The 24,862-nt window shown below is 40.9% G+C and overlaps 1 protein-coding gene across 1 annotated transcript in view; it reads right to left on the reverse strand.

Annotated features, from left to right (window-relative positions):
* Positions 1-24,862, reverse strand: part of LOC117443845 (receptor-type tyrosine-protein phosphatase T-like) — a gene marked incomplete at both ends in the record, with an annotated part of 95,357 nt that overhangs the window by 24,249 nt on the left and 46,246 nt on the right. Inside the window, 2 exons of the mRNA XM_034079667.1 lie at positions 16,178-16,358; positions 17,884-17,999. Of these exons, the coding sequence (XP_033935558.1) occupies positions 16,178-16,358; positions 17,884-17,999 (297 nt within the window). The remainder of the gene's footprint in view (positions 1-16,177; positions 16,359-17,883; positions 18,000-24,862) is intronic.

Below are 24,862 nucleotides of genomic sequence, written 5' to 3' on the forward strand. Positions count from 1 at the left end.
AAAAGTTTCAAATATCTAGTAACCTTCTCAATATTGAGTTAGGGAAAATCTAATTTGGGTTTTTCTCCTATAAGGCAGAATAAAACCTGCTGCTCATGCCAGACATATCATTTTATCAAGAAGGACGGTCCCAACAATTAAATATGACAGGGTATTCAATGATAATTCTTATATTCTAAAAAGATGAAGTCTATTTATCATGAAATACAGCAAGTAAGTATGTCAATTACTGACGTGTGAAAGAAATCCTGTACCAAAGTGCCATTCTCCTATACGTCAACATTCATAAATATATATATTTTGATACATGCAAGTACAAGTGCACGGAATCTGAGAAGAGACATTTTTACTCTCTGAAAATGAACTAATGCCCAGATTATTGCTATTCAGCTTACAAGAAACATGCCAAAGAAACAGATTGAATGTGACATTTAATAGTACCTTTCTCTCTTTGAGCCAACAAGTCCTCCAACTCATACGACCAAATAAGCCGATTGTTCAGGCCCTTATTACGACCAAATATGTCGTTTGTTCAAGCGCTTAATACGTCCTATAATTACGTTTTAAAGTTTCCGTCATCTAGTGCTCCCGTTGAATGCTAACGTTACAGATGGTCGTTTGTTCGATCTCAGTGCTGCATTTGATACTATCGACCATGATATCCTATTGCAAAGACTAGAGCACTTAGTTGGCATACAGGGAACTGCTTTAGGCTGGTTTAGGTCCTATCTATCTGAACGCTCTCAGTTTGTACGTGTCAACGATGAATCTTCCACGCAAACCAAAGTTAGCCATGGAGTGCCACAGGGTTCAGTGCTCGGACCTATTTTGTTCACATTATATATGCTTCCGTTAGGCAATATTATAAGGAATCATTCTGTAAACTTTCATTGTTATGCGGATGATACTCAACTATATTTATCAATCAAGCCTGATGAAATTAATCATCTAAATAAAATTCAAGACTGCCTCAAGGACTTAAAAACGTGGATGACCTTAAACTTTTTGATGTTAAACACGACCAAAACTGAAGTTATTGTACTCGGCCCGAAGAATCTACTAAACAAATTATCTAAAGATATACTAACTATGGATGGCATTAATTTGGCCTCCAGTGAGACTGTAAGGAATCTTGGTGTTATATTTGATCAGGATTTATCCTTTAACGCCCACATAAAATCAATTTCAAGGACCGCCTACTTCCATCTACATAACATTGCAAAAATCAGGCATATCTTGCTTCAAAACGATGCAGAGAAACTAGTCCATGCATTTGTTACTTCAAGGCTGGATTATTGTAACTCGTTATTATCAGGATGTACCAAGAAGTCAGTTAAGTCGCTTCAGCTGATTCAAAATGCTGCAGCTCGTGTACTAACCAGAGTTAGGAAAAGGGACCACATTACTCCTGTTCTGGCTGCCTTACACTGGCTCCCTATAGAACACAGGACAGAATTTAAAATTCTTCTTCTCGCCTACAAAGCCCTTAATGGGCAGGCGCCATCTTAACTTAAAGAACTCATTATACCCTACTGTCCTACTAGGGCATTGCGTTCCAAGAATGCAGGGTTGTTGGTTGTTCCTAGAATCTCTAAAAGTACAATGGGAGCCAGAGCCTTTTCTTATCAAGCTCCACATTTGTGGAATCAGCTTCCAGTTTGTGTTCGGGCGGCAGACACCCTATCCGTTTTTAAGAGTGCGCTTAAGACCTTCCTTTTTGATAAAGCTTATAGTTAGGGCTGATTAGATTCAGCCCCTAGTTTTGCTGATAGAGGCTTAGTTTGTCAGGGGACATCTTACTTCTTCCTTCTCTCTGTCTATACCTGTGTACTCTCATGTTCCGATTAACCCAGCTTCCCCAAATGTCTTTCTTTTTGGTGTCTATATACGCTGGGATCCGGAGTCATGGATGATCCTGCGGTCCTGGATTCTTTTTTCAGAGGTTTTGATAGGCTAAAACATCGATTGTTTTAGCTAATCAATGCATGTCGGGATATGGTGTTCATATGATATGAAATCGGAAAAAAAATTTTTTAAATAAAATAATACTTTATTCCGAGTGTTCTTGCTTTTCTCTTTGGAAGTCATCACATAACGGCATTGTAATACACGGTTCGGCTGCATTAAATATTACATATCTGCCGTCGATATTTATTTATAGAGCCCTGATCAGAAGACCTTTTGACAAACTGTAAGAAATGCCGCCAAAACTGAATACGTAACGTGGATCATAAATATGTTAGCAATTAAACAACATCTTCCATTTATTTTCACACAATACCTCTCCTTGCAGTATCAACACTAATTCGGCAGACTTTTATATTTGATCCAATTGGTATATAGGTTATATTTACACCATAACGGTGCACAGCTGATAGAAAGGGATTTGTTAGTAGTTTTTAAAGATATTGAACTACCTTTCCAACTCCTCATGCAGTTGACTGTTACAGGTCTATACAGGTTCATGGTACAATGCATAAGCTTCAAATCGAGAGACTGAAACTGTATTTTCCTTTACCGTTCTGTTTTAATTTCACAATAAAGTTAATAGTCATATTATCTTTGATATTATTATGTTTTATTAAATACACCACTGATGTTGTTGAATAAGTCTTATTTGATGAAAACATTTAAATATTAAGAGTAGCCTACATACAAAATTGAAAATATCAAGAAGATACTGTCGTGATCGCTACAATAAAACAGTTTAGTGCAGGACGTCCAAAGATATTAACAGGAGGATGTGCAAAACAGACAAACTAATGAGGCTTTATTTAAACATTAAAGATTACTTTAAGTTAAGGTCTTCTTTTGAATAAGAAAAAAACGTTGGGGTTATCCACAGATAAATATTAAGTCTGACAAAGTACTTAATGTCCAATATATTGCATAGTTTATTTTGGCACTTGACAATCACCATCCCTGAATTTGACTCAGGTGTAACTAAAGTCTGATTTAAGGGTTGTTTATATTTCACATCATTAATCAGAATCTGCAAAGTAACTAAAATACATGTAGTGGAGTAAAAATACCAGATTAACCTCTGAATTGTAGTTGAGTAGAACAAAGTAGTATGCTGCTGTAACAAAAACATTTCCCAACTTGGGATCAATAAAGTATATCTTATCTTAAGATGATCGATGGCTACTGCCATATTTGCAAAAGTTGCCTCTGAACCTTGACAAGTGCATGGTTCAGGCTTATCAATTAACAACAGGAGGGGTCACAGACATAAGACCAGCTGTTAAATAAAGCTCTTCTGACCTTAGGTGTCATGTGGGAATATTAATTCACCCATTTATTAATTATATGTTTTAAATTTGATAACACCACTGTGTTTCATATCCCCTAAACCTCCAGGGTGTACACAGTTTAATACTGGCAACTTCTAATTGTGGGAAATACGAAAACATCTTATAAAGAGACGTGCCATAGAACATGTTGCGAAACACACAATAGCCAGCATGTGTATAGCCAACAATTCCAGTTTTGGAAAGTCTGCCGTGGTTCCATTCCATTTCAAAGAGCTGTTGACGCTCAGCGTAACCTTGTCGCACTGCCACTCCAATATCCAATCACAGGGCTTGATGACTAATCACAGGGTTTGTAAAGCAAGGCGGATGTTGTAGTCCAAACGATAGCTGGGGATTCTGGGTAGTGTAGTGTCTTCGGAAACTGTTGCGTCTAAATTCCGAAAAAACGATTTGTTTCTCTGAATCGAAGGTTAAAAACACAAAAGCATTGTACACAATTTAAACCAATCAATATTGTGTAATTAACAAGTATAAACTGAAGTTTTTTAGTGGATTACACAGATATCACTGTGTAATCATTTGACAGTGAAGGGAATATATCCGGTTTTATTATGAAAACTTCGAAACCGGAAAAACTGTTTTCACCCACGCTAACTTTACATGGAAGCTGCATACACGTTATCCTGACGAGACCTCAGATCATCTTCGTAATATCTATCAAACTATAGATCCTACACATCCACTGGACGTGGATTCTAAAAGTACAATATACACTTCTCGCCAGAAATCGAATCAAAAAGCATTAATGGTCAAACTATTCCACATTTAGGATTTTCCAGAGAGGGTTATTTGGGAATAAACGTCCCTCCAGAGCGTTTGCAATGAACGGGCCGGGAGCATGTTGTTTCTGACACAACCACTAGAGCACCTCTAGTGGTCGTGTAAGAAACAACATACACTTTAAAAAGTGTCTCTGGGTCGTAATAAGGGCATGAACAATAATAATAATAATACATTATATTTCTATAGCGCTTTTCTTGAACCCAAAGACGCTTTACATTTGGGAGGGAGGGTAGACAAACAAAACAAAACCAAAAAGAAACAAACGGCCTATATGGTCGTTTTTTGTAGGAGGACAGGCTGCTTTGAGCATCAGTTACCTTTGTGCTTTGTCATGCAATAGCATACACATGTTGTAGATTATAATTGTTCAGTTAATGACTTCCCTGATGAATGCGGCAACACATAATCAGAGCTTCTGCTGGGTATGCAATTCTCTTGTAGAGATAATTGTAACAAGGAGTTCTGAATTCAGATATTGCTGTAATGTTAAAGGGATAGTGGAAATTGAACCCCAAATAGTTTCGTTTTAACTTATATACAAGCATAATTACGTACCAAAACAATCACACCTGATTAAAAAAATATAATAATTGCCTTACGCATGTTAGAAGCACTTTATTGCAGCTTCCCCGAACTTTTTTAGAAACGAAATGATCGATTCAGCCAAACCGGAAGTGAGGAAAACTCAGAAAGACGAAACGATAACAAACAATGGCGTCTATGCAGAATGAACGTGGAAGGGCAAATATACCAGACAAAGAAGAAGGATTGTACGAGGTATCCAGTGATGATAGAGAGTCAGAAACATCCTCTCGGCTTTCCTGCGAAAATGTAGTTTTAGGAACTGAATCTGAATCCGGTTCAGTAAGCGACGATGGTGAGAATATTGAGCCAGACGATGGACCATTACGTCCTTATTTGTTCGAGCCCGAGGTGATGGAGTTAGTTCACGGCATGGGCAATGGCGAGGATGACCAGGACCAGGCGCCAGATGATGCACCCCTACGCACAAATAATCTTGACTGGTAGGTCCCTAAGCATAGCTCACGCTAGGCGCTATATTATATATTGCAAAAGTTGGCATGCATGCACTGTAGGCCTATGGCTATGCCCGAGGATGACTGCATGTAGGGTACATTTCATAACATACCAGGGTCAGGTTCACATAAATTATATTGTCACATTTATGATTGTATATGTAACAGCCTTATGGGCATTAATTACATGAATACATTTAAATGAATTGTATACTAGCATGATATACAGCTAGAGCCAATCGGTCTTTTGACGTAGTATGGTCCTAATCCTAGGCTAGCCAGGCTGCCCGTCAAGTGTAGGCTGTACGCACAGTACTGTTAGTCTATCATGTCTATATGATGACTGTAGTGTACACATTCGACACTGTGTACCGGATTATCGGATGACGAGGCCTCCGGTCGCCTAATCGACAGGCAATAAATGGCGTTGTACACAATGGTACAGGCTAATGATGCATTAAATCAGCCAGAAAACATAATAAAATACTTGTGCCTCGTCCAATGTTTGTGCCCGTCTTCCTTTGTTTTCGTCATCACCCGAAGATTCCCGAAGTATTTCGTTTCATTGAGAGGGCGTGGTCGGGAGCAGTAAAATTGAAAATAAAATGAAACTAGGCGCATGAAATAAAAAAAAATGGTTTATTATGCTTATTTTTAATAAAAATACATAAGTTAAACCCAAAATTCGCGGATTTCCACTATCCCTTTAAGCTGCTCGGCTAAAATGTGTGAGATTTAAATCAGATCTTTAACCAAACACCCTGTAAGGATGCCATGAGAATATAACTTACTTAAAAGGTGTCTTTTTGGAGTGACATAGAATTTGAAAGTACACAACCGGAAAACATCTCCTTCTTCCTTCAGACTTCCTCACAGAGCCCCTCCTCTAACACACACGAGCGCGCACATGACCAATTAGGGCACGAGATAAGTTTGTGCACAGATGGAAGGCTGACAGGCAGGTAGGCCATCCAGTTACTTTAGCCGGGCCGGCTCAGATGATTGGTCGTGCTTTTTACAGCGCCACGGCTTCCACATATGACATTTTTTTATGTATTTATTGTCAAAGCATTTAATTTATTCATTGCTATCGGGATGTTAAGAGCATTCCATGGAATATAACAAAGAGTGTTTCTGAAATAAATTACAAATCCCACCTTTAAGTAAAAGTAGTAATAATACAGTGTATAAATACTGAGTTAAGTAAAAACCCTGCATTCATAATGTGATGTATGAAAGTATTAAAAGTCAAATGTACTTAAAGGACAAAACTTAGTCTTTATGCAGAAAGGCCATTGTCTGAAAAATTGACATTATGTCACTGGATTGTAATTAGTGATTCAATAATAATAATAATAATAATCATTGTTTTGATTTTGCTGCTGGTAAAGCTGTTGCTAATTTTGATGAATGGGGCGAAGCCCGCGAGCTAGTTTAGGCCGTCAGCTCGAGTACCAATGTACATTAACACGTGACGCGCCTCGTCCCTCTCACAACCAACCAATCACATTCTCCTAAACCTGCCGCTCTATTCAAGCTGCCAGATCTGCTGCCTCTGCCTCGCTAATGCTGCTGCTGCTTCCACGATGATGCTGTGTTCATGTTCCTGCTGCGGTGTTTCACGTCGCTGCTGCTTGCCTGCCCCCCCACCACCCCAGCTTCAATCCCAGCTTCCACCTGTAGGCTCGGGGGATAGTTATCTAATCATCACTCAATGTTCTGTGTACATCTGTGGAGTGATGAGGCCCGAGCCTAGACGCCAAACTCAAACTATATGCTGCTTCTGATAAACATGTCAAAGAAACACGCGAGTTGTCTGACTGAACTGTGTATACTGCCACGTATCCTAATCCGAGTAGGCTACATCATAATGTATTTGCTTATTTAATGTTATATGTAATTAGGGATGGGTACCGAGCCCCGGTATTAAACGGGCCCCGGGGCTGAATTATTAAAGACCGTGGTACCGTTAAACTCCGACGTTATCAGTCTTGTTATCGGTACATAAAAAATGTATCATGTGTATTATTGCTACACAAACATTATATTGCAGTTTTAGTTTCGCCAACTCCATTTCTAATACGCAAAAAGACTGCAAAATGCTTCATTTTTAGTATTTTCGATCTCTCTCCCCCGCCTGCTTGCGAGGGGGCGGGGCAGTTTACACACACGCTCTGCTACATGCAGCTACATGCAGCAACACACGCACACGCACACACACACACACACACACACACACACACACACACACACACACACACACACACACACACACACACACACACACACACAATGGCGGAGAAAACGCGCTCCGAGGTGTGGTTAAACTGTACCCGTCTCGATGTGGACAATGTTCGTTGCCTACAGTGCAATAAGAGTTTAGCATGTAAGGGCGGTAACACGAGCAATGTGTCTAAACATTTAGCAAAAGTGCCCCACATCCAGACGGAGGAATGCACCGGGTTCAACTGTCTTTCTAGTAGCTCTGTAGCCCCGTCCACGAGTAACGTTTCCACGTCAGGTGTTATGCATGCTAGCAGCAACACACGCAGTTAACTACATTATACAAACATGGGTTAATGATGAGAGGAAACCGAGTTATTTAGTTTGTTAAAGTTTCAGCTATTCTGTTTACAGTTCTGTCATCACATTATTTAATATGATTTGTTAAAACACTGTTGTTTATTTTGATGTGAAATATTATGTATTTAATTTAAATAAAAAGCAATGTTAGTTTTGTTCACAATTTGTTTATTTTCATTTTTCATTTAATCGTTTATTTGAATAGGGACAATGCACATGAATGAACACTTTAGACAAATAATGCTTCAAGTGTAAATATGCCGTATTTTATATTTGAGCTAATTTCCATTCGTAGTCCCTGACATACAACATTTAGTTAGTTTACCTCGTTTTTTCTCTCCAAAAGAACCGATAAGAGTACCGTTAAAAGACCGGACCGATAAGCGGTATCGATAAAAGAAGTAGTACCGTTAAAACCTTAACGATACCCATCCCTATGTGTAATTGAATGTAGTGGAGTAAAAAGTTGAATATTTGCCTTAAACTGTAGTGGAGTAAAGGAACTGTAAAAAGAGATGTTCTTAGTTACTTCCCAACACTGGTGAGCCAATTATTCTTTTTTAAATAAAAGTCATTTGGATGGAAAACCTAATACGAAAACATCTATGAGGTCAAAGTTAATTACAATGTCATCGGTCTAACTGTGTCCTGTCAGGGGGAAACTCACCTGATGAAACGGTGACTTTGAGAATAAACGGTCAGCTTTATACTTTTATTTGATGCGGCTCAAAAGATAAGCACTATGAAAATCCTTTTGAATTCCCCCATCAAAAAATTACAAACGTTCATGTTTTCATTTTGAAGCTTTCAGTAGCTCTCCCTAAAGAACTGTCATGCAGCACTTTTTTCTGTATGGTGTGACTGAGTGTAACTGAATACACACTTTACCGATAGTCATGTACGTTTAAAGAGGCCCTTTTACACTTTTCAGGTTTTCCCTTTGCTGTAGTGTGTTATATAGTTGTTGTGCATGTACATGGTATGCACAAGCTCAAATAAGAGTAAGATAAAGATATAAAGACAACAATGAAATACTTAATATCACATGTCCATATATGTAGATTTCAACAGTCCAAGCTGTTCTGCCAGCCACAGTGCAAGTCACTCCTTTAAGTCCCACAGCCCGGTGTAGACAGGTCTGCTACTCTACACCGACAGTTAACTCAATATAACCAAATCTACCTAGCAACGACAGTGTGTGTTTTAGGGAAGATACACACTTTCACACATTTTAACAAAGAGGTGTCTGACACCTTGTCAGGGAGTGATGCTGTCAAACAGTTGAACACACACATTCACACACAAGAACAGTCACACATGCGCACAACGTGTACACTGTAGCACCAGAACACAACAGTGCATGTGCACACCGAGGGGTGTGAATTGTTCTAAACGTTAGAGAGAAGTAGACAGACGGTGCCAGGAGGGCGGACTGACTGATGTGTGCTGGTGAATGTCCGGCTTCACTTCTTGTTTTCTACCTCCCTGTCCTCCCTATCTTCCTGACCATTGGACACTTGATGGAATGGATCTCACCGTTGTATGATATATGACCTTTCATTGTGTTTGCTATTGGCTGTGCAGGAAGTTAGGTTCCATCTGCACTCCCTGTTGGTCACTGTGGATGAGTGCACTGTGTCACAGAAACAACCGCAGACAAAGGCTTTGAGGTCTGATGCACATCCTGTCTACAGACCATTGCTCCGTCGCAATGTGCGTACTGCTGTACTTGCATTTGCTATGTTGTGCATACATGTGTTCATTATAGTATCCCATTTAAGTGTTTTCTAGAATGTGTTTTTCTGTTTGCAACATTTGCCTGCCAGATAAGATATGTGTAGTCAGTCAAGGAGCCAAAGATCATTTTTTGTCATCTACAAAACAGGTTTGCCCAACAAATTGCAGTTGTAGCTAGACCTTCTGCAGGTAGAAGGTTATGTTGATTAGTAATGCCATGGTGTTGATTAGGGCCCTCTCCTGTGGAGCATATGAAATTATCCTAACAAAGAAATGTAATTAGATGCTGCCAGTTTCATTCAAAACCTTATCACTCACTTCTCTGTGTGTGTGTGTGTGTGTGTGTGTGTGTGTGTGTGTGTGTGTGTGTGTGTGTGTGTGTGTGTGTGTGTGTGTGTGTGTATATGTGTGTGTGTGTGTGTGTGTGTGTGTGTGTGTACACTCATCTTTAATGATGCACAATGGATATCTGTTCGGTGCCTTTGTGTGGGGCCATGTGCAAATGCTTGTGACAGCTTTCTATGGCTCACAGTGTGCACCCCGACATCTGTGTGCAGCCTCTAGGCATGTACGTGTACTGTGCATCCTGACTCACATGACATACCTGTGAATCTGCTGTGTGTGTGTGTGTGTGTGTGTGTGTGTGTGTGTGTGTGTGTGTGTGTGTGTTCCTTAGCACCTTGGAGGCCGAGACAGAGGACAACAGGCTTCATTGAAAAGATAACAGCAGCTGCAACACATTTATCATAACTTAATTAACTTTGCACACGCTGCACAATGAATGGCCTTCTTATTAACCGCCCACGCACCTTTAGAGTGTGTGTGTGTCTGTGTGTCTGTGTGTGTGTGTGAGCCAATTAAGAAGTGATGCTTATCAGTGATGTTGGGGGCTATTTGCAATAATAGGATTCACAATAGAAGTTTGTATAAGATGAGATATGAAAGGTGGTGTTTGTGAGTTGAAATCCGTTCGTCAACAGCAATACTGGATATTAAAAAATGCTAAATTAAACAATTTATGTCGTTTTTCCTGTAGTGTGTTATATTAATTATTTTGCATGTAAATGGTCTGCAAAGCCTACAGTAACTAAGCCCCCCCCCCCCTGTCTGAAACCCCTCCATTGGAATCCTTTGTTTACTTCATGACATACAGTAGTGCCATTATATAACACAAGGTTGGCCAACGTATACATTGTATAACGGGACGGTTTTGGCGCAGTGGGCTAGAGCGTTGATCACCAGATCAAGGGCCGTTGTGTCCTGGGGCCAGACACTTCACCCACATGTGCTCCTGTGGGGAGTGTCCACAGTATTCACTGTGACATGGCCAATGTGTGCAATATGTCATATAAAGCGCTTTGAGCACTTGAAAAAGCGCTCTAATAAAACATGTAATTAATTATTATTATTAGTAGTAGTATTACATGATAGGCTAATAGGTGGGACAAATCTAAGCAGGTGACCAATCACAACAGAGCCAGCCAGCTAACCAATCAGAGCAGATGGGCTCTGGTTTCAGACAGAGGGTGAAAAGAGGTGCGGCAGCACAGGCAGTGTGAGACACATAAAGAGCTTTTTGAACATTAAAGCATGGAGACATGTCCCAGTGGAGTAAATAGTAAATACTAATATGAACCTGAGAATAAGCAGAATATGTCGTCTTTAAACTCGGCTAAGATTTATCCTTATTTTTAAATCAATGTAATGTCATTTTGGGATAAAACTACCTATTTCTTTCTCATGTTTACACGCATTTCTGGAATAATCCACGGTGTATCAATATGTTCACAGAGCCATTTTGGTGTTGTTCAAGATGTCATCACTGTTGACGTTGATCCTCCCATGGAACAGATAAACACATCTTGATGAAAAGCAAGCGGGAAGGAATTACTAGTAGTGCTGGTGGACAGGATTAAGATTACATTTAGATTTTTTGATATAAGGATTGCACCGCAGCTTTGTATAAATTGTTATGATCAAAGACCAGACTGTATTTACTTTGGTTTTAAATTCAAGCAGGAATGTCTCTTTAGCATGAGCAGGTGCTCTGTATAAAAAGCAGATGAGTGGAACCTTTGGATTTAACATGTTGTGGTTCCCTATTTTAACATTCAAATATCACAGTGTCATCTCCATAAATGCTACCTGACAACAAACAAGGTGCTTTTAAAAGTCAAAGATGCACTCTTTGTTTGCAGTCTTTGAAATGTTAAGTACAAAAACGATGTGTCAACATGTTAACCTGAATAAGCACTAAAAAGGCTCCACATAAAACGACTCTGTCTGTTAATTTTGAGAGCAAATGATCATAGAATACTAAACACGGTGAACATAATTAAAAGCACATAAATAACGAGTGCACTTCTATGACTAAATGCACTTTGATGAATTGCCTTGTTTGGAAAAGTGACAGCTGTTGAGAAATAAAGGGGAAAATAACAAAGCTGGTGTACAGTATCTGATTGTTGTTTCTCTTTCACTGTGATAGAAAACACCCACTGCTATGAAGATAAAAGGATTATTACATCTCGTGATCTCGACGACTTTTAATGTCCTTTGAGTGAGGGGACCGTTGCTCTTTAATAGGAATGGGGTATTTATAAAGATATAAACATGACACAAAAATAGGGATTACAGATCAGTATTTTTATATTTAATATCTGCTGTTTGACTTTGAAACATTTGTAACCACTGAAAGGATACACTGGAAAACAACATCAATTTAGTTGTTTTCATAAATGGTAGCATCAACATCACACATTAGGCGCGTTCACACCGCAGTACTTTTCCCAAGATTAGGCAAATGAAGGCGCTGTCGTCACTTCTTCTTCTTCTGCTTTGGGTTTACTGGCAGGCTGCAAACCACTTCACGGCGTATACTGCCGCCCGAAGCCCCCGAGTAAATCGCCAGAAACGCCGACACCTCCTCATCTCCACCGCTCCCATGTTTTATTTTGTGTTGCCATAAGTTAGTCTCTCTGCGTTTCTGCGCTGGGCTAATGCTAATGCTAATAATGCTAATGCGAGGATAATAAAATGGCGGCTTCACAAAATGTATTTGGAGTTTTACGGGGCGTGGTTTGGAATCCGCCCAGCCAATCAGGAATAGGATCCTTTTTCTCCCACGAAAGTCCCTGCTCTCTGGTAGGGACGGAAAAGGTGCTAAAAAGGTTCTCATTTACTCATTTTAGTTCCGGATTTTTTTGGTGTGAACGCAACATTTCGGAACTATAGTATATCGGAACTAAAGTGGGAAAAGTACTGCGTTGTCAAAGCGCCTAATGTTTGTAGTGCTATTTAAGACGTTAACTCTTATTTTGTTTTACTTTATTATAAGCATAAGACAGTTTCATTAGTTCTTTTGTGAGGCTTTATCATTAATTCTCTAGAGAATAGGCATGAAGAGCCCTTACATTAAAACACAATAAAGTGTGTTTTCTTCACTAACATGCTGATCCAAAGTAATAAATAAAATCCAAGCATGAACTCAACTAAAATATGGTAGTACACAATTTTATCAACGAAAAAAGAAATCTCCGTTAATTTAATTTAAGTTAAAAATACATTAGTAATCAATATGTGTTGGACTTTCGCTAAACAATATGCTAATTGGGGAGCTACACTGACTGTAAACATGAATGTATTTGTTTAAACTACATTAGGCATCTTTAAGTTACAACGTATCTTTATTACACTGTCAAAAGGCAACCACGCTAAATAGTTGTTGATTAATATTGATGAGTAGTTTATAGGCAGCTTTGATAACATTTGTTCGGGGCTTGTTTTTATTGGATTATTCTCATAACCCATGTCATTGCTTGCATTTCAACTTGTCATATCAGGAAAGAAAAATGTAATATTAAATATTGACGATGACTTTGGTTTTATATAAGCCATTCCTCGAAGCCAACATTCTCCCATCCACACCAATTTATTGGGAACTCATCTCAGTTTACTACAATTGCAGCTAGGGCCATGGAGCAGCAGCTGGCATCTTAAAAGGTTTGCTCAGGGACATTTAGTTGATACTCTGTTGATACAAATAACAAAAAGAAGGTGTGCATTTTGCATTATGTTGCTGAGCAACACAGTCTGTTATGGGGCGGCTGTGGCTCAGGGGGTTCAGAAACTGTTCGTGGTTCAATCACCAGTGTTTGCATTCAACATGTGAAAGGGTCCTTGGGCAGACTGTGGCCGGAGGCATGGCCTATGGTATCTGATCTCTGTAAAAGGCTTTGTAAGTTGCTCTGGATAAAAGGGTCATCTAAATGAAAAATGTAATGTATTGATGTCTAGCATAGTTCTTAGTGAGCAGAATGTGTAAAGGAAGGATACACTGACTTCCTCTGGCACATATGTGATGCATAAGAGTTCTGGCTGATGTATTGAGCTGACCTGACAGCTACCTGACAATTATGTGTTCATGCCCAGGTTAATAGGCCGGTGTGTACAATGAGTGGACATGACATTTGTCTTGCAGGAATGTGTGTGTGTGTGTGTGTGTGTGTGTGTGTGTGGTGTGTGTGTGTGTGTGTGTATGTGTGTATGTGTGTATGTGTGTGTGTATGTATGTATGTATGTATGTATGTATGTATGTATGTATGTATGTATGTGTGTGTGTGTGTGTGTGTGTGTGTGTGTGTGTGTGTGTGTGTGTGTGTGCGTCTTCACATTCTCTTCACATTGTCTTTTGTCTCTAGGAATGGATGGACAAATGAATAGTGTGAAAAAAGAACAACATGTGTACGTCTACAATACTGTTAGCATCCCAGTAAATATGTGTGCTATACCATGTGTGTGTATAGACATTAAAGGGGCCCTATATTGCTCATGTTCAGGTTCATATTTGTACTTAGTGCCTCTACTGTGACATGTGTCCGTGCTTTAATGTTCACAAAGCTCTGTAATGTTCTCATACTGTCTGTGTGTGGGAGAGAAAACTCCCTCTGGAGGGAACTTTGGGATTCAAGCCTTTGCAGACCATGTACATGCACACAAGTCATATAACACACTACAAGACAATAAGAGTTGTAGTGGTGTGTCCAAAAATAAACGTTTTTAAAGTAAACATGGACAATCCTTAACTGATAACCCTAATTTAGCACAATGTTCTACAATAATATGTGTACACAACTAACAATGCAGGATGCTGTACAGCGAAACACTCAACATGTTAACGGTACTGTGTGTGTGTGTGTGTGTGTGTGTGTGTGTGTGTGTGTGTGTGTGTGTGTGTGTGTGTGTGTGTGTGTGTGTGTGTGTGTGTGTGTGTGTGTGTGTGTGTGTGTGTGTGTGTGTGTGTGTGTGTGCGTGCGTGTGTGCGTGCGTGCATTATAATATGTAGTAAATGTTAAAAGTGCAGCTTTCAGTGAAACAATTAAAAACCTGAGAAGCATGATCCAAAAGTGGTATTATATCTTAATTGAAAATCCATCATGTTTTCCATTTGCATAGCTTAAGGTAAACTTCTATTTCATCAACAACCTTTACGAGTAAGTATGTGTGTGTGTAGGAGAAGCCGCTACATCCGCAGGAGCAGCAGCTCTATAAAGCCATTACCGTACCGGCAGCCATTAGACTCTGTGTGAACAATTGCTGTTGTGTTCCCTAATTACTGAATTACAACCAGGAGATTAACGACGGTTAAATAAAAACCAATTAAGCACAAAACAATTAGGGCTTTTTTTTCTTCAGCCCCCAAAGCAATCGATTCTCCCCAGTCACGTTAACTCAGTATAGAAAACGTGCAGTATGTGTGTGTTCAGCCAGTGAAGGGTAGGCATCGCAGGCTGAGACGAGACGCTCCCCAGAAGCTACATGCAGAGGGTGTTAGTGATGAGATCAGAAGAGTGTGCCCTGAGGAGGGCGGGAAAGAGAGGAGATGTGCTATCATTAAAACAACGGTTTGATCCTGCTGATCAAGGATTGCTCGAATGGATTTGTGTAATTCAAGTCTATCGCAGGGCATGTTGTTGAGAGGAATGTAAAGCATCAATGAATTATTAGTAGTAGAGGCTGGGGCAAACTCGCTGTTCCGAATTAGTGGAACATGGAGCCCTCTGGAAAGGAAAGAGGAGTTTGTTGTTTTGAAGTCAAGTGAACTCCTCGGGTACTTTGTATGTGATACATTAATAAAGTATGTGAGCACAGCCTGTGTAGACCTCTAGCCAAAGGGCACAGTGATGAGAGCAGCTGCTGATTGGCGCAGATATGGATGTTGCAGGGATTTAACCAGCAATCCTAAGGTGTACGACAACCCTACAAATATGATCTGTCCCTTTAGTTGCTGGATGTTCCACATTCTTCTACAGAGAGTTGCTTATGTTATCGGTCAGCTTTATGATGGGCATGTAGCAAGAATGATCCAGATGATGCTGCATGACAGCTGCCAACATATCGTATTGAGAAGCACTGACTTAGTCACTGACTAAGACAGAATCAATGCACAAACAAGATCAACAAAGAGGCCATACAAGTCTCTAAAGCAACAGAAGTGGGGGAATCATCTGTGTCTCGGTATAAACTTTAGGTGGCCATTGCTCCTTCCATGTATTCTAAACAACTGCTGTTGTCATGGTCCGGAATGTTATGACTCTCTGAAGGACTTTCTGTGAGCCAGACACTTTGGAGTAGTTCAAGCTCCCTTGAACTGTCTGGTTATTGGTTGGATCAATATATCGTGTACAGTTGGCTGTTACATCATTTGAGCATGTGCTGACTCACCGTCCTCCTCTGTCTGTTTGACTATCTCCTCGCTCTCCTTGCTGCCCTCGGGGTTGGCCAGCACCAGCCTCAGTCTGACCTCCACAAAAGGCCGGAGCCCCCTCAGAGTGTAATGTGACGATGTCTGGATCAACTCCTCAGCTGAAAACTCCTGCTGGTTGAACACATACTGGTACTGCACCTGGGGAGCAGAGGGCGACAGGACCTTTATTCCACTGGGAGGCGGTTAGAGACAATGATTACAAAGGCCCTCACTTGATGTACTACACTCTGGACAGCTCTGATGAAACAAGAACACTTAGAACATTAAGAACAAGAGAACATTAGCCGCGTTCACACTGCGGTACTTTTCCCACAAAGGTTCATGCGAACTTAGTTCATGCAAACTCTGTAGTTCGCATGAACTAAGTACAGATCGCGTTCACACAGAAAAAGTCCCTGGGGGAGGATTAGGCAAATGAAGCCGCTGACGTCACTTCTTCTTCTTCTGCTTTGGGTTTTACTGGCAGGCCGCAAACCACTTTCACGGCGTGTACTGCCGCCCAAAGTCCCCGGCCGGAAGTCCCCGGAGTTGGGGAAGGCTTCAGTAGAAGCTGCTGGGAGTCCCAGCAGCTTCTACTGAAGCCTTCCGAGTAAATCGCCAGAACGCCGACACCTCCTCATCTCCACCGCTCCCATGTTTTATTTTGTGTTGCCATAAGTTAGTCTCTGCGTTTCTGCGCTAATGCTAATGCTAATAATGCTAATGGGGGGATAATAAAATGGCGGCTTCACAACACTTTTTGGGAGTTTTACGGGGCGTGGTTTGCAATCCGCCCAGCCAATCAGGAATATAGCTCTTTTCTCAAAAAAGAGCCGCTCGAAAGTCCCTGCTCTCTAGCAGGACTTTCGAGGGGATTAAAGGTTCGCATGAACTACTTTTAGTACCGGCTCTTTTTGGTGTGAACGCGATCATGAACTAAGTTCGCATGAACCTTTGTGGGAAAAGTTACCGCAGTGTGAACGCGGCTATTGTGATTTTAATATTCAGGCTTAATGATTATTACAGATCACACGTGAACCTGAGGCAGTGGTGCTTCAAGAGTCTGGATAGAGACAATGTATTCAAATGTGTTAGCATTTCTAAGGTTACTGGCTCCTTCAATACTTTAATATGTTCACTTACTAGACGGCCAGGAAGTAAACATAGAAAGGTTTTCCCTCGATACAAATGCACCGCTAAGCTAAGGACGGACTTGCGTTGGCGTTATGACATTCAGTAGTTTCATTCACTCACTCATTAGGAACGATCACTTCTGATGCATGTGATGTCGTAGAACCAAACGTGCACCTCTTGTAGGCTTGTGTTAACCATAGATCTTATTTCAAGTTCAAAATGCTGTTGACTTCGAGACGAGGGAACTGGAAGAAGTCAAATACTAAATCATTTCTGGTTTTAGGACTCATTTCTGCACCAGATAGTCATACAACTTGTGTTCCACTAAGATATTCGTTGTTGTTGTACGTCAGTGAACTTTAAAAGTTCTAATTAATCTAATTGCTGAAATGTATTTAAATGTTTCAATTAAATGGGTAATACGGTATGTGCCACCAATGTGTACTGTTCACCGAATGCTCTCATGGTGGCAACAACTGCATGTGCACTAAACGAAACCTGCACTGCTGAGTTCATAGTCGCGGCACAGATTGTGTGTAGTGGTGCGTACCGTCAGATTGTAGCTGTGGCAGCGTGTCACTGCATACCCAAACGTCTCCCACTGTATAGTCAGCTGGCGCGCTCTGACATCCACCACGCTGACAGTTTGGGGACCATGGACCGGATCTGGAGGGGAAATGAACAGAGACAAAGAGTGTATTATTGGTCTGAGGAGGAAGGTTGATTCAAGAAGACGCTGCTGAGTCACGGATTCCACTGAACCATCTCATTGAGGAGGAAACACATTGGGAAGAAACCAAATAATGATCAGTCAAAGATTCTCTAGGCTTTAAAAAAAAAAAACCTAATAACATTTTGGAGCAGAATGTGACAGAGTAATTCCCATTATCATATTTGGTTCGGTGCCATGCTCAGAGTTGATCAAGAACGTTCCTTTATAGATCTGCAGACATTTAGAGTAGTTATTACTGCCTTTCCCATATGTCACACACACACACACACACACCAACACACACCCACACACAAACACACAAACACTACACACACACAACGGCCAAACAAATCAACAACACACACACACACACAACACCACACACACACAGACACACACACACACACACACACACAACACAACACACACACACACCACACACACACACCAACACACACACACACACACACACAACACACCACACACACACAACACACACCACACACACACACCATGTATACATCACATTCAGGGGGAATTACATTGACTTACATGCATTTCCTGGAGACTTATCCTAACCTTAACCATAACCAACACATGCCTTACCCTAACCCTTACCCTTAACCTTACCCTTGACCCTGAATCCTCAACCTAACAAGTCTTCCCCCTAAAATTAAGATCCCCCTTATGGGGACCTTCCGATTTGTCCCCATAAGGGAGGCCAGTCCCCACACGTGACGTTGTAAACAGATTTAGGTCCCCACAAGGAGAGGAAGGCGAGGTCACACACAACCACACACACACACACACACACACACACACACACACACACACACACACACACACACCTACACACACACACACAAACACACACACACACACACACACACACACACAACACACCACACACACACACACTAACACACCCACACACACACACACAACACACCACACACACACACACACACACACACACACAGCAGCTTAAACCTGCCCACACACATGGCCAAAACAACGTCAACACACAACACAACACCACACACACGACCAAAACAAACACACACACACACACACACACAACACACACACACACCACACACCACACACACAAACACACACACACACACACACACACACACACACACACACACACACACACACACACACACACACACACACACACACACACACACCACACACACACACACACACACACAGCATTGATCCACCCATGTTGGGCTCTCATCCCCAGGTTTGTGTACCACGAGTGACTGCACACTAATAAGCGTGTTCAAACCAATCCCTCTGTCTTCCTAATTAGATTCTATCAGATACCGACGGCAACAGAAACAGGTCACTGCATAATTACAGAAACTATCTTAGCTGTATTTTTCCACTAAAAAGGAGAACTTTACTCACAGTGTGTTTGATCGGCAAAATAAAAAGAGAACAGACATAGGTGAGTGTGGGCAGTGAAGTAAGAACTCACTCATTATAACTAATGATGGTTGGAAGAACAACTAATGCATTTGTGACATTTCAGGGGATTCTGTTGTTCCCAAGAACGGAGCACTGGCAGGAATTTCCTATAAAGTTTCAAATGTAAGGTTTTAAAACTCATAAAACCTTTACAGTCAATCTCTAGATTAGAGATTGATAACTTATTTTCCAGTTTATCCTTAATTTTTGTTTAAAGACAAATTAACCCGCTTAAAGGTGGGGTAGGTACGTTTGAGAAACCGGCTCGAGATCGCTAGAATTTGAAAATACACAACCGGAGAAAATCTGCCACTTCCTTACAGAGCCCCTCCTCCAACACACACGAACGCACACATGACCAATGAGGGCACGAGATAAGTTTGTGCCCCGATTGGAAGGCTGACAGGCAGGTAGGCCATCCAATCCGTTTAGCCGTGTTACTTTTTTACAGTACCACGGCTTCCACAGATGACATTTTTTTATGGATTTTTTGTCAAAGCACTTCAGATATTCATTGCTATCGGGATGTTAACAAAAAGTGTATCTCGAGCCGGTTTCTGAAACTTACCTACCCCACCTTTAAGAGTGCTTGCAGGATATGTAATTCATTCCAATTGTTAGGATGACCTTTTTTACCCCTAAATGTCATAATATAGTCAAGTTTTGATACCATAATGCTGTCTCTTTTGAAATTCTCCAAAATGAAAACATTTTTTTTTTTTAAAAACAAACCTCAAAAAGGCCTCAAAAAGGTTTTGAGGCCTAATTAGGAGGCATCAATTTCATTAATTGAAAAGAAGACTTAAGCCTTTCCTCAAAATCACAAGATTTGTATGAAGATCGTTAAGCGCATTATGAGATTGTTCAAACAAGCTACTTACTTTAAATATAAGATCAGCCTTATGAGACAAGATTAGATCAACAGCATTATGGATTAGCCATCTTAGAGGCCCTCTTAGACGAAAGACAAGGCTGTTTGTTAGCGTTCTTGCAAATGTGTGTGTGTAATTGAGGGATGTATGTGAGTTTGGGGGGCAGTCTTTAGGCTCCCTGGGGTGCTTTATGGTTTAAAGAGTCTACTTAAAAGACCAAAGCTTCTAAAGTAATGTGGCACTCCTGGATAAGACCGTGGTAGACTGACAGTTGGCAGCCAGGGACGCTGCAGGGGGGGGGCTGATTACCCAACGTATGACCCAATCTTCAGGTCAGCACAGCAGGCAATGCTTTCACACAGCTCACATACTGTCCTCAGAAAAGACAAGTCTACTCCCGACTGAGACTGAGGCAGATGGGCTGACTCTGGCTGCTGTATTTTCATTCTATTAGGGAACGTGGGCATGTCGTCAAACTACCAATTATGACAAACAATTCTTAAAATGTCCTCTTAGGTAATATAATTACTTGTCTGTCTGTTTTTCTGGCGGGAAACCCTGACCCTAACCCTTAATCCCATTTCACAAACCTCGTAATGGATTAAACAAAAATCTGGGGGGCAGATAAACATTGAGATACTAAAGCATTGAAACCAAGTGCATGCTGGGTTACAGTGCTCCCCAGTGCCCCCAAACCCTCATAACTGAACCTTGTGGTAAGAAAATGGAATCTATGAACAGCAATGGCATATTTAGTATGGTGGATGCCTTTATAGACAGCCTGATCATCCATTGGTCGGCAACACCTCAGGCCTTTGTTTTCAGAGTCAAACCCCTGTAAAGAACAAATGTGGACTAACTTGTTATTGTGCATGCTTTAACAGATCAAGTGATGTACCTATAATGAACGCACACACTGTTAATCCTCCAATTACGGAGACATAATCACTCATCACTGAGCCGCGGAGAAACAATTTAAATAAGCAATTTTCCCCAAGAATGGCAATAAATCAAAGTTCCTCTCACTGAAATACCTCTTTCGCAAAGACTCTAACCATGTTAGCTAAATCTAATATTTACACAGAGTTCTGGAGATTAACCGGCCAATAAACAACAAATATCAGCAAATCCCTCTCTCCAACCATAACTACCGCCTACTTAATCTGGTGGTTGTTAATTGGTAGAGGAGGATAATCTTTAATAATACCAAATGTAATAATCTGGTCAGGGCTCAGTTGGGCCTCCTCTAAACAGATTGCTAATTTTCGTTTGGGTGGCTGAAGGAGCTAGATTCAACACAATGAAAAAGAAAAACAGTGGTCAGATATTGCACCCGTGTCACTTTAATGTCTATCTGGATGGGAGACAAATGGATAAGGAGATTTGTAACTGGGTAGACTTACAGTGAATACAAAACAATACATCAATGGACAGATGGAAGGAAAAGAGGTGAGTTTTGTATGCATGGAGGAAGAACAATCAAAGCTCCACGGGGACATGGCCCGGCACTGGGCGAGGCTTCCACCCTCATTCATCAGAATGGGTCAAGAGTTGGCGTGTTAGCTATCCCACACTGTGAAAGGGCAGTTCAGATGGCACAGCTGGCGCACAATGTGACAAAGCCAGAGCGTGAGGCATGTTGCAGCCAGACGTGGCCTGCCTCTAGCTATGGAGGACCCTTGTGGCCAAGTGGCCCTTGATATCCCATTAAAATGACAACGGAGGCTACTGCTGGCCAGTGGCTTTTAGCCTACAGAACAACATGAACTATGAATAGAACTCAACGGCATGTTGTCTGTGGTGTGTAAAATGTAAGAAACAAGCATGAGATGTCTTAAATAGATTTGATATCCTGAGTATCTTCTGAATTGTGTCGTGTACATTTTCTGGGTCTGTTAAAGGAGTGATATTGGCAGCATACAAAGACATGCAGTGTTAACCATTCATCTTCACTCCTTTATGACTTGTGTTATCTCGCACACATGGCGCCAGTGGTTCAATCAGCATAGCAAAACGCAAAGGTGACAGACGCCCCGGTCTTGTTCCCCTTGTTAATGAAAACACATCAGAGGAGCTGCCATTAGTGATGACTGCTGCTTTAGGATTGGGATGAATTGACTCTATGAACCTCGAGCCCATATTACATCTGTTTAAAACAGCAAAAAGAAAATGCCACTCTGCCCCGTCATAAGCCTTCTCGGTATCTAAAGAAAGAAGCAGAGAAAGCCTCCGGCAGGTGTCCAGATGTCTCCTTACAGTATATTGTCAGAAGAGTTTCTGCCCTTTACAAAACCTGAGGTACGGTAGTTTCCAGTCGTTTGGCTAACAACTGAGTGATAACCGTATAATCGTGAACCAGGAGACTTATAGGCCGAAATGAATTGTATTTATTGGCATAGATTTGTTTGCAGCCAAAACCTCTCCTGCTGTAAATGGTTTGGATAATGTAGGTAAATGAATGACCTCAACAGTCATGGATGAGTTAGTTTGTGTCAGAACGATACTATCACCAGAGTGTCCTCAAATAAAGAGCAGAGCGCACGAAAAAGGCGTGTTTGGACAAAGGACTGCTATGGAAATATCTGGTTTAACGCATAAACTGCAGAGTCTTTAACGGAGCTGATCTCAAAAAACATATCGAGAGTAAGATAATACCTGGTTAAATGTATGATAACAAAACCGTAGACTTTTAGCACTGGGATTGACTTTTCTACGACATGGCTGAACTGTGATCACACAATGGCTGCTAACAAGCAAACGTGCCGCGGATAGTACCGGCTCCCTGCTGATTTGACCTGAGGTAGATATAAAGTTGTTTTGCCTGCCTTTGAAAGTACTTAAGTGCCTATTGGATGTTTTGGCAGGTAGATATCTAGTTCAGACGAGAGCCTATTGAAGCATTGTGTTTTGGGATGCTTTCCTGAATCTGATGAATGAGCAGCAGAAATGGAGCCATTAATCCAAAGACTTTAGGGAGCTGTTCCGGAGAGAAAGAGAGGAGGGGAGGAAATTAATCTTGCTGCCTTCCTACGCTCCCCATCCTCCTCCATGTTGCTCTTCTGTGTCTCCTGTTATTGTCTCGTTCTTTCACCATCTTCTTGTGCCTATGTCTTCTTTCACAGTCATTCATTGTTTATTTCAAATGTATTTTCCAGTCTTTAGGCCTTTTTTTCATAATGTCTAGGCTATTTTTCTGTTTCACTATTTCTGTCATCAGCTCTTTATTCCTCTAGCCTTTTACAATTTGCTTCGTGTGCTCTTTATCTAAGACCACCACCCCATTCACTCAATGACCTCCCATTTACAGAGACACTATTGCAGGGATTTGCTCTTCCACGACAAATTAACATTTGTTTGTGGGGAAAATTGAATTTGTTGGCTGTGTTAAAAAAAATGTTGACAATCCCTTACTCACCAAGGATTGTCCTTGTCTAGAAAAAAGGTTTAAATTGTGACCAATGATGATTAAAGAACCTTTTGTATAAAATGCTCAGATCCTTTACCAGGAGCAAGTTGGTCATCTGATCTGTATTAGCTTTTACAAAAGGTATGAGATAAATATGGGGCTTTGTGAAAGGCTAATGATTCATAACCACACCCTCAATGTATTCTTCTAGCAAACATGTTATACACACTGCAGCATGCTGCACATACTCTATATTAATAGCAAAATGCAAGAGGAATAGTGATTGGTATTAAAAGTATATTTTTCCAGTAAATTAGTTTGATGTATAATAGGGCTGCACGATTTGGGGAAATGATCTAATCGCGATTTTTCTGACAAATATTGCGATTTTGTTTTTAAGCGACCCAACGGAAGTTGATTGTAAAATGCGGCCATCATCAACATGCTTCCGTCTCTAGCACCCCCGCAGCGCGAGCTACGAGTGAAAGAACTAAACTTACTACATGAAACTTCCGTTGGGTTGCTTTAAAGTCAAGCTTCAGTTTAAGATTCTCCCTGTAATAGAAACATGTGATGGAGCATTACTAACCTGACCCAGATGGTTTGTTTCACCAAACCATCTAAAGCTCCATTGGAAGCCATTTGGAAAGGGCAGGCACTTTCAGAAGCACTTGGCAGGTGATTGGATCAATCTGTCTATCACCTTCTATCAAGGGCCACTTCTGATTGGTTAACAATGGTTGGTACATGTGGAGCATAGCACTTCTGATTGGTGTGGATGACTGACACACAAGAACAAAAATATATATATAAAAAAAAATCGCAGGCTTTGCGATTTTTTAATTGCATCAGTTACAATCGCGATTTCGATTTCAAATCGATTAATCGTTCAGCCCTAATGTATAATTGTTACGACCCGGCTCAAAAGGCCACGACAAAGAGGAGACACACCATGTCCAGGGCTCTCGACTAACTTTTTTCCCCATCCTCCCGGAACCGTCCCGAAATACAATCTAAGCCGTCCCGAAATTAATGTGGACCGTCCCGAATTTAAAATGTT

The sequence above is a fragment of the Pseudochaenichthys georgianus genome, unplaced genomic scaffold, assembly GCF_902827115.2.
Source record: "Pseudochaenichthys georgianus unplaced genomic scaffold, fPseGeo1.2 scaffold_686_arrow_ctg1, whole genome shotgun sequence".
NCBI classification, from domain to species: domain Eukaryota; kingdom Metazoa; phylum Chordata; class Actinopteri; order Perciformes; family Channichthyidae; genus Pseudochaenichthys; species Pseudochaenichthys georgianus.